A 13,490-nucleotide genomic window follows, 5' to 3' on the forward strand; every position below is an offset into this window, starting at 1 on the left:
TTTTTTTTTTTTTTTTTTTTTTTTTTTTTTTGTAGAAGACGACTTTTAGGAATTGAATATAACATATTAATACAATATTCAATTGACAATTGACCCTAACCTCATAAAAAAACCGACTTGTTACGGGAACTTGATGAAGAAAAAAGAAACGGAATGATGAAAGATGCATCTGGGCTGCAATGCTTTTTTTCGTCTCTTTTTTGGTTTTATTTTTTGTGTCGAAAGAACAAATATAATATTTTGTGATTAGAATTATCTACCCCTCATCGTATTGATAAAAGAAATATTTTCTTGTAGCGGACCACATTAAAAAATGAGATTTCTGGGCATTTCTGTTAAGTGATTTTTTTCTTTTTCTTTTTCTTTCTTTTTTTTCTGCCTCAGTAAGAAGAGAAAAATATACATGTGACCGTTAAGAGGTTAAAGATAATTGATAAATGAGACATGCATTTATTCTCTTTTCTTGTTTAATGTCTATCGTAATCGTATTGCGACGAAGTAAACAAAAAAAATTCGAGATTACGCAGGAATCATGAGCGCATCACAATTTGTGTTGAATTTTATTCGAAAAATGAATAACACGAATAATAACATTATTCATTTAATCTATTTGTGATTGATATTAAATATCGTTTGATATTAAAATACCTATTGAAATGAATTGTAATTATAAAGATGTATTTATTATTATAATACATAATGATAAATTATATAGGTGGGAGGGATAAAACAAAGTAAAAATTTCGTGTAGCAAGTTGCATAAGACAAATCGAGTGATTCGTCATCGTTAAACTAAAATTCACATCTAGCTTATCGTACTGTTTTGTTTGGAACCACGGAAAACACGATTATTCTCGATGAAATTCACATTAGGGGGACACATAAATATCGATGGTGGATGTGCTTTCACACGGAAGACAAACAGTGAACGTTGGACACGGGACCGAAATGAGAAATTACAAGCATTATCTTTCTCCTGATTCGTCGATCGATATCATAGCAATTATTGAAGCTTAAAGGAGAACGGATGAAACTTATTTGTTCCATTTTCGTTTGATTAGGCGATCTCATTAGGCAAAACATTTATTCCGTTGAATATTCTTGTTGAATTTCTGCTTTAAATTTTGAAATTCATATATTCTTCCTTTTAAAAATACATTAGAATAATATTATAGGTAATTTTTATTTCAATAAAACTATGATAATATATTAGAATGAAAAAAATAAAGAAAGAAACCAAATTTTTGTTGTTGATCGCATAGTCGTGGAAGCAAAATCGACTTGACTTGACTTGACTCGACTCGAGAAAGCAATTATATGCAGTGTTACGAAATTACCTCGGTGCTATACTTGCGTCGTCACAAAAGCGGCAGATTCTTTGTGACGATGTGCACTGACCTGATTTTTCAGATGCACGTTTTGTAGACTCGAAAAGAACCGAAGAAAAAAAAGAAATAGATAGGATGCAAAAGATAGTGAGGAGTATCTTTACGTATTGGGATGCAGTTTCGTGAACTCGATCTTTTCTCTCTCTCTCTCTCTCTCTCTCTCTCTCTCTCCCTCTCTCTCTCTCTCTCTCGATTAAATTCGGATTAAACGAATAATAATGAAAGAAAATTAATAATAATCATAATCATCATTATTTTACTTTCATTATAAAACTTTGATTGATGACAACAATAAGTCAATTCTTCCCCGAAAATTCGATTGCAATGAGTTTCACATTGAAATGGAAGCATTCGTTAGAAACACGAAAGAGAGATAGAGATAGAGAGAGAGAAGAGAGTAGAGGAAATTGAAACTTGCTTCGATTCGAGGTGTCTCGTTTAACGAGGTTGATTAAATTACATCGTAGAATTACGCTCACCTGCTAGATCGAAGCTTCCCGCGAATTTCTGGCCGAGTAAACGCGTTAGCTGATGCTATTGCCGTTGCTATTGATGGTATGTATACATATGTATGTGTACATATGCATACATGCATGTTATGTATATGTGTTTAACGTTTAAAGAGATACGGATGTATCAAAGTAAAGGACCATTCAAAGCAACGCAAAAGAGATTTTGGTTATCTTTGTTCTTTAAAACGAGTATCCACTGTAATCCAAATAGGATAACTCTGATAAGAGAGAAAATCATTAGTATACGTATGTATGCATGTATGGGTAATCGAGTGAAGAGGTGAAATGATGTCGTCATAGAGTAGAAAATTATTTCATTAATTATATTTAACAATAAATATTAATGACGATGAGAGAATGATTATTTGATCGCAATCAATAACATTCTCATGTGTTATCATATTATTAATGATAAAAGGAGATAACGAAATGAAAATTTATCGAAAAACAAAAAGTTATTTTCATTGTCGTTACCTTATCGTTAAGCTATCTTTTTTATATGTCCATTTCCGTTCAATTTTAATATAACATTTGAAAATAATATAAGAATTCAAAATCGTTCGATTTAAACGATCGAGATCAGTCGAATCGTTTTAGAGAGACAGAAACAGAGAGAGAGAGAGAGAGAGAAACTTCTAGTGAATAGCTCAATTAGGTACGATCGAGAGCTACAAAGAGCCGGATATTGTTGCATTTTCGAGATTATCCATGTTAATGGTAGGAAACTCCAGGAACAAACTCTCTTTCTCTCTTTCTCTCTCTCTCTCTCTCTCTCTCTCTCTCTCTCTCTCTATATATATATATATATCTATATATATGTATCTTATATATATTTATTTCTGTCTCTCTCTCTAACAATTTGCAGGAACTTAACTCGATCCTCTCACAGCGATGACAAGTATTGCCAGCAATTTACCAACAATTTGCCCTCGTGTAACTCGAGCCGCCCTCGACGACGATAAATACCGTCCGCAATTTGTCGACCGGATTGTCGCGTCCCAAGCACTATATATTCTCTCGCGAGTGTTAAATTCGAGTATGAGCAAAAGAGTGACCAAAAAAAAAAAAAAATTAAAGACAATCGCAACCTGTGTCTTTTTTTTTGAGAGTTTCCGATATTCTCCAAATTGACAAGAATGTTTTTTTTTTTAAAGAAAGAAACAAAACAAATCACATTTCTATTATATGTGTGTTCGTTAAAAATGTTCAATATATAATCAATAATAAATGACAGCATAGATATTTGTTTTCGAATAAACGCGTTAATTTCAATCATTTTATCTAATTTAAAAATGATTTAAAATATCATTTAAATGAATTTATTTTCTATACGAAAATATATTTGTAATCTCTTCCTCATAAATATCTAACCCATATAATATCTTAAAAATGACATATTCTTCTTAAATAAATCGTGTCACATCTCAAGATTACATTCGAAAAGATAGATGACATTTTTTTTTTCTCTACAATTTACGTTATCATATTCATTTTAAAATGATCTCTTTCGCATGAATCCGTACGGATATACGATAAGCTTTTAAAAATAACACAAAAAGAATAAAAAATCTTTTTTGAAACTTATGTATGTAAAATTTTCACGTAACTAGGTTCAAAAACTAGATTAAAAAAAAAGAAAAGGATAGTATAATGAAAAAGTAAGGGAGAGAAAATTCCAAAACTAGAAACTCGTAGCACGAATCACGTTTTTGCTTTGCAGTTCGCAACCATCGAATAGAAATATGGAATAGAAGACGTTTCGAAACTATAGATAATATTCGTACGCGTTAAAAACGCGTTATTTTGTAAACTTTTTTCGAGCAAGAGAAAGAAAGAGAGAAAAAAAAAACAGAAAGATATGAGAATAGCAAAGTAAATAAACGAACTCGAGTTTTATCAATCTTTCCGTTTCCTTTATTATTAGATATTCTCACATACAGTGTGATTGTCCCCTTAAAATCGTACACCGTTATGTCTATTAGATTTTTGCTTGAAAATTATTAATATAATGTATTTAGAATGAACAAAAGTTAGAAATAAATACATTAGTATATCTTAATTACATATTTTTAATAAGTTTAACTTGTAAATTTTATTAATAACAAGTTAATTAAACAAATACGAAAATAATGTACAGGTAAACACCCATACGTTAAAATAGTACACATTGGTAAATAAAACAGGGAAATTACTCGATTTTTTTCATGTCTAACAATTGATCATCCTTTGTTCTTATTGTTATTTAAATATTGTTTAGTTTCAGAATCAGTTTAATATTCATTAAAGTAAGAATAATATAAAGTACATTTAATGAAAAATGGACATATCTATTAATATACTTCAAATATTTCACAATTTTCAATTTAATTTTTATTAGATAAAAATTTTCAAATCGAGGTTATTACTGCGCAAGAACGTTAAAAAAAAATATGTGTATTAGTTTAAACAATCCTAAATATTAATAAAGTACATTAGATTATTAAACATACCTTAAATGATTGTTAAATAATCGAAAGAAATGTTAATTGTAGTTTAAAAACACGGAGTATAAGTTTGATGCACCGTCCTCTTTGAAATCCACCGTTAGACTGGCATGGTGTCCTCTATGAGAGTTCTTTTATTGAATATTGTTTATATAACTCACCGAAGGTTGTGCATATGTATATATAACAAAAATAATATTCGGAATAAATAAAAGAAACTTTATCTGACTTTCATAAAAGACTAAATGATAGTCTAATGGGGGGGGGGATTTCAAAGTGGGATGATGTGTCGAACTTATACTCCATGTTTTAAAACAATAATATACATTTTCTTCGATCAATTAATAATTAATTAAGGTATATCGCACATTATAATGTACTTTATTAATATATTGGATTGTTTCAATTAACCTAAACTAGGTTTTTTTTAACGTTTTTGCGCAGTAATGACCACGAATTGAAAATTTTCATTTAATAAAATATCAAATCGAAACTGTTTAATATTCCATTAATAGATAATCTAATGTTTAAATAAATATACTTTTGTTTAAACATTACTTATGTCCCGCGTACATTATATCTTATTTATATTTCGATATATTTCGATATCCGGAAGAATAAATAAAACCTTTGATCATAATGACACTGCGCTTGACAACTTCAAATTTAAAATTTAACTGCAACAAAAGACATCGAATTAAAATAATTTTATAATTAACTTGTGTTATAAGTTATATTTTAATGTTTATACAAAATTTACTTTTTATTATTCTTACTTTAATGAATATTAAATTGTTTCTGATATTAAACAAAATATAGATAATAGTAAAAAAACAAAGGATGAACAACTGTTAAATATGAAAAAAACAGGATATTCCCTCCGTTTTTACAATTATGTCAACACATACGATTTTTAGTGACACTCACTATATGAATCCATGTACTTTCGTACTTAAGACTATTATAATGTTTATTAAGAAAAATTATGTTTAACAAAGATTATAATATTTGAAAAGATATGAATGCTTCCCTCGAGAATCGATATCAGAAAGAAAGATCGATTTAAAACAAAGATCACGAAATCACGTATATATTCCTAATTATATTATGTATGTGTATATATTAAATCTTTTAACAAATTTAATTTATTTTTTTAAGAAGTAAAAGCTCATTCTTTATTATTAAGTAACTTTGATATGATACCAAATATATCGACTTGATAATAAAAAAAGAAAAGGAAAACAAAGAAATATATTATATATATGTATATCAAAAGAGATCCAGTAAAGTTAACAATACATTGATATACAATTTATTAATATTTCATAAACAAAAGCTTTTAAAAATGAAAAATTAACTCACAAATTGATAAAACTTATAGAATATACACATAAGTATATAAGAATACATATAAAAATCAATATTAAAAATAAATTTAAAATCAATGTGACCAATGAACCGATAAAATAAATAGATAACAATAGAATAATAATAGAAATGTGAACGACGAAGAAAAGCTTGAATAAAAACTAAATGTATTAGACGGTATCATCATAAAAAAATAACGACCTTCGAACCCTTAGCTATCATTCTCTCCCATCCTGCCAATAAGAAACTCTATTTTTCGTAATAAACTCGTCTAAAGAAGATGATAGTACGAAGAGGTAAGAGATACTTTCTACGAAAAGGGGGTATACTGTATATATATATATATAAAAGAGAGAGAGCATAATATGCTTCTCTTATGGGGCGGGTCTTGCCGGCGGAAAATCAATGGACAACGCGAGCGATGCGTGAGAGCAAGCTAAACCTAGCCGATTTTACATTCAGGAAAATACCACGACGATCCAAGTAACTCCTCTTTCACCTCCTTCTTCCACCATCATCGCTTACACCTATCTTCTTACCTAAGACTAACGTTGCTACAATTTCTCCCTCTCTTTCTTTCTTACTCTCTCTATATATTTTTAAATCAAATAAAAAAAGAAGATAGAGAGCATTTTAACAGTAGATATTTTTTGTTTGCATATATATATATATATTATTTAAATAAATAAAAATAATTTTTCTTTGATAACTTACCTCGAGTTGCGTCGATCTTCCTCGAAAGACGAACCGGTGATACAAGTTTGACTTCTCTGTCTCTCTCTTTCTCTCTTTCTCTCTCTCTCTCTCTCTCACTTTCCTTTTTTCTATCTGTAGACGCTGTGGATTTTCTTTTTATTTTTTTTTTTTTATGGTGTATATATATGTATATATATATGTATATAATATATATGTATGTATTTATTTGTCTTCTTTGGTTTGTTTTGTTTATTTAAATATATTTATCTGATTAATTTATCGTTCGTTTCTTTTTTTCCTCTTGATTTTTAATTGTCATTGGTTCACGTTTCGCGCGCACGTCTTTGTCCTCTGTCTCTGCTCTTCGTACCTGGACCGACGACACAAACGAACTCTCCGCCGACGACAACCAAAGACTTAATGCGACTGCGCCAGCAGGCAACGCCACCATACTACCATCAACAACGACCCACAACCTAGACCTTTCCAAGCGTCTACTGAACCACCACCGAATTCATCTCGTTCGACTCGGTTCATTTAACAATACGCATTTACGCCACGAGAGAGAGAGAGAGAGAGAGAGAGAGAGAGAGAGAGAGAGAGAGAGAGAGATAGATGGAGAGAGAGAGAAAAAAAATCTCTTTTTATTACTCTTCTTTATCTATTGCTTATCATTAGTTTGAGATTTATAGTATGGGTCTTCCTTCTCTATTTTTTATAAGGTTTATAAGAGAGATTAAATTTAGTTAAATTTAGAAACTTAATAAACAACTTTGTACATCAAAATATTGTCGTAATTTTAATTAATAATAGTAATTGTAATAGTATAAAAGGTAATAATTAATATTTGAAATGGAGAAATAATAATAATTGTTGGATATTGAATTAATATTCATTCATTAACAATTGATATTAGAATGCTCTAAAAATAATAAAAATTCAGATGAAAATATTAGATTTCGAGATTTGTATGTATCATCTTATTATTAATCTTGAAGAAAAATATCCTGCGTATATATATATAAGACGAGGACTTTGTTATAAACGACGTATGTCTTTGGGTTAGCAGGCTCCATCCGTAGGAATATAAATAGAATTAAATATTTTCATATTAATGTATATATATATATAATATACTCTTTCAAGTATGTTCAATCTACGATAGGATGATTGTCATAAAAGTGGCAAAGCGCGGGGGAACAAATCACGAGAAGTATTAAGACAATTTAAGTGAAGAGCGATGATCCGAGAGTCAACGCAGTTAACGCATCTACTTCTTGACTATTCCTTCGAATTTCATGATCAACCATGACATCAATATTCGTGCCCCTTACACACACATATATATATATACGTACACGTACAATTGTACGGAGGAAATGAGATCAAGTTTGAGTGATCGCGCGTAAAGTGATCTAAGAGGGAAGAAACGAGGCTAAGGATAGAAGTCTTTTTACCTAACAAAACTACTACATTTTCAAATATGTTCGAATGATTTTTAAATTTCATCGGACTACCAAAGACGATTTCGAAGAAAACGTTCATCAATTCAAAGACGTTTGGGATCGATAAGAAACTAGTTTCGATGCTTGTTAACAAACTAATTTGTATTCTGAAATAACTACAACGTAGATTAAGATTGCTTTCAAAAATAAACATTTATTTCAAAATTAATGCTTACCAGCTGTATCCTAAAGACTAAGATCTCTAACCTATTACACCAACAGTGTTTAGGTGTTTTCTTAAGATTTCTTAAGACTTTTTGCATTATTAAGTTGTGTGTACACTTTTGTTTTGTATAGTACCATAATGGATTCCACAGCAAATTCAAACCTTTACCAATTTACATTTTATCACATGATTCCCTTGCCTATGTATGTTAGATGTAATATAATTGAGAAGAAATATCCATCTACAGATTCGCGACTTTTGAAATCATGTTTACAAACTGGATCATTCTCTTATATCGTCACATGAATTCTGTCGTATTCGCACACTTTCTTAAATATATTTATAAAGTTTAAAATGATAGTACCGCTAAATGGTGATATCACATTTATGGTTCGGAGTATGTATCTAGCCAATAAGAAAAGATCATTGGCCTAGACAGCATCTTTTGTTGATTGTACCAATTCTCCAAACGAAGTTTCCAAACATTGTCGTAACTCTGCATAACTTACAACTAATACACTTTGTTCATCCCGTGACATTAAGCATATCTACAATGAGATTAAACAAGCCTATAGGGTTATTATAATTATAGATTTATATATGTTACAGTTAATGTAAAAAATCCGGACATTGTATAGAATGCCCGGATTCCCTACATTGACCATAACATTTATATACATATAAATAGTCATGAAAAAGTACACGTATAAATATATTCTATCTTATATCTATATAGAAAATTAGTGAATTATACCTTATCATGAGATCCAGAGTCAAGCTTATTTAAGCAAGAGACAACATGTGCCATGTCTAACCAAGGTCTTCCATCGGCGGCTACTTGATGGAAAACATAATCCCTAAATAATTTGAGCATATACCTATCACCAGTTTCTGCCCAAGTAGGTTCCATATTCAATTCTGGTCTTTCATTAATGGTAGCTAATTTAACGAGTAACTTAAATAATCTTCCATTTTCTAATTCCTTAGCAAGTTCGTTCTCGAGTACATCAGACCTAAGTTGAGCAGCATCTAATTGAGTATAAAAACGTGCTCCAATCATTGGCATGAGATCTGTTACACTTCTTCGAGCTTGATTTGAAAGTAGATATCTAAAGAAATATGTTTTTTTTTAAAAGATGTAAGATTTCGTTTTTCTTATATATGTATAGAAAATGCAAAGCAGTATAAGAGCAATATGAAATACTAGGCATACTCGGGACAAAAGACATATATAATACGAACAATATAAGATTTCGAAGATCGGTGGAGTAAGATCGTGCGACGAGCTCGAGAGAGGCCTGCATATTGTCGCGATGGACGGCAAGAAGACTGCGACATGCTAAAGCCAATACCAACTTTCCTAGTGCTATTAAATCCTCTTGTTGATAATGAGGTATGAGTGTAAGTGGATTTGTTGCAGTTCCATCAAATGTAACAACATCCGGTATAGCGACGCAACTCAAACGAAGCCGTGTACGTGACGTTAATAATACTTTGGTGGGATCCAAACACCTGTATGCCAAGCCTGCCAAACGCGTTTTATTTAACTATAATTGTAAAGATACAAGCGTATTGTTAGATAGTAAAATAATAAATACAAACCAGCTGCATGAATTACACGTAGGGCAGCAGTGAGTTGAATGATATAACTCCAAATAACACTTTCAGGAAGCATACTACTATGTTGTTGCCTAAGAATAGTATTTTTTGTATGACTATACGGACGTGGAGCATTGGGATCCGAAGAAAATGGATCGGTATAACCATTCAATTCAGTCGATGAAAAATGCTTGTTTAATAATGTCTCTGATCCAGGATGATAATCATATACGAATACCATGGCTGTAACGATACTAAATTAGACAAAATATATATATATAAATATGTTACTGATAATTGTCAATTACGCACAATGATCGCCAAAGGCCTTAGTAGTAAAGACCTCTCTTAATTGAACTAAATTAGTGTGCGCTAGTCTTTTCCACATATCGACCAAAACCATACATTTTGTATTTGCGAGTCTGAAATCTAAGGACATTTCAAGAATTGTATATAATATAATTTCTATAATAGAGAAATAGATATAACAATAAGAATATGTTTAATACGATTGCGCTGGTACTCACCATGAACACGACGTAAACAATAACGTGTACCACTTTTTATACTGGTTGCTTTATACGTCGAAGTTTGATATCCAAGTACCGTAGAAGTTGGCTTATGGGTAGGTTCCAATGGACATAACTCGTGATAATTGTCTACCTCATTTGGTAAATCAGGAAATCTCACCATATCGGGTTGAGCTAATACTAATGCATTCTTTTGAAGAATGTCCATTCGTAAACTTTCACTGATAAAATAGCTAGGAGCTGCTTGCGGCGGGGGTGTGGAAGGGGCAGAGGAGCTACTTGATGAAGAAGTCTTGGATGGTTTGACAGGTTGCAAATGAGCCGGCGTACCCGGATATACATAGCCTGCTTGACCTGTTCCCATAGTAGCAATCTGAATCAATAAAATGCAATGGTCATTTTATAGAATAACATGTAGATGTATTTTTTCTCAAAATCTACACTCTCAGAAATATTGATGTAAATCTCTTAACTGTAAACAATGATAAGACATGTTTTGGAAAATAACTTACGCCATCCGTTCCCTCTTCCCCTCCAACGGCATCTGTGGCAGCATTGCCAAGATAAAAATAAGTTGTGCCACCTACATTTTCTTGGGAGTGATAAGAATTATTAAAAAGATTAGGGGAACTGCTATTGCTACCAGTTAAACCTCTCCCTGGTACAAATTCTGGGCTGGCAGTTACTTTCTTCTGCGAGTCAAGGGAAAGATTGGATAGATGTTTTGTTACTGCATTAGCATTTAATGTTGTCCCAGGACTTTGACGATTCTATCAGAATACAAATATTATTAAGTATAATTTAATACTATACACACACAATATATATATATAATAATGATATTATTTTGATGATTGATGATATTATTGTATTTCTCACATATATATTATAGCGGAATGAAAATTATATTAATACCATGTAGGTAGCAAGTTTGGACTCCAATGGAACTCCATTTGTTTGAGGGGTGTAAGCAACGAACATTGATGGGTCCATATCTCCTTCAACCACCGCATTTACCACTATTACGTTTAATCTTTGCTTTTGCTCCCTCTTAGAACTATAATTCTTTTTTAATACAATTGCTTGCTTATTTATTCCTTAAGCAAAGGCAAGGCAGGAATAATCAATCTCAATATTTCCTTTGTTTTATTTTATGCTTGTACACTTTGATTTCTCTTCCTCAATCTGTAACAGATCTCATACGTATATAAAGAACAAAGAATCATACACGAGCACAGAAGAATATGTCTATGTTTATGCATAGATGTATAGTTTTTCTTTAATCATAGAAGTATTAAATAAGAAAATCCTGCAAAAGGGAATGCATTATGCATAAATGAAAAATAAATAGACACATTATAAAGAAAAATTAGCGAATATTGCTATAAAATTAAATTTCTTTTATAACCAATATATATATCTAGTTTTCAATTCTCTTTGCATAGTATTCTACAGATGTTTTATTAAATGTTTATGACAGTTAGCATCGCATAAACTTTGAAGATATTACTTTTTATACAAGAAACAAATTTAATTATTTTAGAATAAAATATACAAAGATATTATACATATATTTAATATGTTAACTAAATAAGATTTGCATTATATAATAATAGTAATAAAACAACAAGAAAAAATCGTCAACACTCTTAAATACTATCTTATGCTAAGTAAAAAAAAAAAAAAGAAAAAGAAAAAAGAAGGAAAATCCTTGCATTATTTACATTTACATGCAGAAAAATAAGGGAAATAAAAGGAAAGAAAAGAATCATTTACAAATGAAATGTAAAAAATAATAATTTTTCGATTGAGAATGAACGCTGTAAAATGTCTTGCCACGAATCAAACAGTAATGTAAATAAATGAACTAAAATAATAAATAATAACGGGGGACAGAAAGTACGTAGTAGATATATCATCATAAAGTAAAAGAAACATGACGCTCACACGACCACGACGACGACCACGACGACGAGAATAGTGTCCTAAGTACGTAAGTACAACACGCTATAGTAGTAATGGCAGCTGATTTTGACAATACACATTGGAAAAGAGACGCACGCATATAACCTTGACTTGACTGAATTTCTCTTCGAATTAGCGCGTTCAATCTAACGTAAGGCCTAAGCGCATCAGTTTCTAGCGCGGGAAAAAAGAAGAAGAAGAAAATAAAAATAAAAATAAAATAACCATTCGCAGCTCCTGAGAGATAACCGTAACGGCGTAAGAGCTCGTTATCTATGAAAAAAAGAAGTAAGAAAGAAAAAAAGGGTCGCTCTGAAAGGGTATGCCAAGTTAACATTAATCTTGTTCCTTGTCACTATACACAAAACAAAGAGAGAAAGAGAGATCGCGTCGGTTAACGTACGGCGCGAAAATATTATATTAACTGATATGAGCTTTTTATTTTCTTTCTTTATCGTTTCATTCGAATACAAGAGAGATAGTCGAAAAGATAATATTTTGGAAGAAACTTGATGATTGCAGTCTGACCGTTTAATAACATGTTTCCTGCGTTCAATCCAGACACAAAGGACAGAGAAGTAATGATGAAAAGGTTCTAATCTTGCGTATTTATGGCCTTCTCCCTTTTGCCTTCTCCGAAACACTCTTATTTCTATCTCCTTCCTTGTCACACCTATTCATGTCCTTCGATCGCAGCTGTCCGCTATCGTTGACTGCTTCGGCTTCAACTTCGGCTTCGACTTCGGCTTCGGCTTCTGCTACTGCTACTACTACTGCTACTGTTACTGTTACCACCACGGTCGTTGTCGCCGTGTCGTTGTCGTTAGAAAATCACAACTTATCTTCTTAAGAACCACGCGGTTAATAATAATATATTAATTTTTCGAATTATATTAGAGCGTTTTAACGTCATCGTTAAGAAACAATACCGAATATGTTTATGAGCATACGAACTGTTTTACGTGACTTTGCTCTTATTTATATGATCAAAGTAATATTCAAAAAAGAAATTTTCTTATGTCAAAAAAACTATTGGATTATTTGATTTAACAATAATATATAATTCACGCGCGCGCGCGCGCAATATACATACAACACGCACACACGCATTCGTTAATTACCTCTAATCGTAATTTTATTTGTAAATATTTATCAACGACAAAATCTGTCTTTTTCTTGATCTTAATTTTCCTACTTTCTAGATATAATATTGAATGTATTTATATAGATAGAATTTTATTCGATCGTTTCGTCCAATTGCTTTCCTCTACATACGAT

General features: G+C 31.1%; 2 protein-coding genes across 6 annotated transcripts in view; both read right to left on the reverse strand.

Moving 5' to 3' along the window:
* LOC106792292 overlaps positions 1 to 6,595 on the reverse strand; it is an 18,993-nt gene extending 12,398 nt beyond the window's left edge. For 2 of the 3 annotated variants that reach the window (XM_014758614.1, XM_014758612.1), the window contains exon 1: positions 6,466 to 6,595. The gene's annotated coding sequence lies outside the window, so the exon portion shown is untranslated. Of the gene's footprint in view, positions 1 to 4,389; positions 4,491 to 6,465 lie in introns of those variants that run through there. The other variant, XM_014758613.1, reaches the window with a different exon arrangement.
* A 1,913-nt stretch (positions 6,596 to 8,508) lies between these two features.
* LOC106792301 (PAB-dependent poly(A)-specific ribonuclease subunit PAN3) lies at positions 8,509 to 13,379 on the reverse strand. Of its 3 annotated transcripts, none has more exons than XM_014758627.1 (9): positions 12,886 to 13,379; positions 11,163 to 11,432; positions 10,760 to 11,017; positions 10,245 to 10,620; positions 10,030 to 10,146; positions 9,721 to 9,960; positions 9,361 to 9,643; positions 8,873 to 9,227; positions 8,509 to 8,666 (listed from the first exon to the last, which is right to left on the reverse strand). In XM_014758627.1, the coding sequence occupies exons 2-9, from the start codon at positions 11,238 to 11,240 to the stop codon at positions 8,550 to 8,552; spliced, it is 1,824 nt and encodes a 607-aa protein (XP_014614113.1). In that variant the 5' UTR covers positions 11,241 to 11,432; positions 12,886 to 13,379; the 3' UTR covers positions 8,509 to 8,549. The 3 variants fall into 3 exon arrangements, with proteins under 3 accessions (XP_014614113.1, XP_014614111.1, XP_014614112.1); XM_014758625.1 differs by having other exon boundaries at positions 12,741 to 13,379; XM_014758626.1 differs by having other exon boundaries at positions 12,195 to 13,379.
* Between the last annotated feature and the right edge of the window lie 111 nt (positions 13,380 to 13,490).

The sequence above is a fragment of the Polistes canadensis genome, unplaced genomic scaffold (genome assembly GCF_001313835.1).
Source record: "Polistes canadensis isolate GaletaPanama2010 unplaced genomic scaffold, ASM131383v1 scaffold_403, whole genome shotgun sequence".
Classification (NCBI taxonomy): domain Eukaryota; kingdom Metazoa; phylum Arthropoda; class Insecta; order Hymenoptera; family Vespidae; genus Polistes; species Polistes canadensis.

Bases quoted from the DNA above. Each gene is read 5' to 3' on its own strand.
- LOC106792301 (XM_014758627.1), bottom strand. From the start codon at position 11,240: ATGGACCCATCAATGTTCGTTGCTTACACCCCTCAAACAAATGGAGTT. The intron at 9,644-9,720 runs GTTTGTATTTAT...CGCGTTTGGCAG, and splicing joins ACGTGTAATTCATGCAGCTG to GCTTGGCATACAGGTGTTTG. The intron at 9,228-9,360 runs GTTCGTATTATA...ATATTTCTTTAG, and splicing joins GATCTTCGAAATCTTATATT to ATATCTACTTTCAAATCAAG.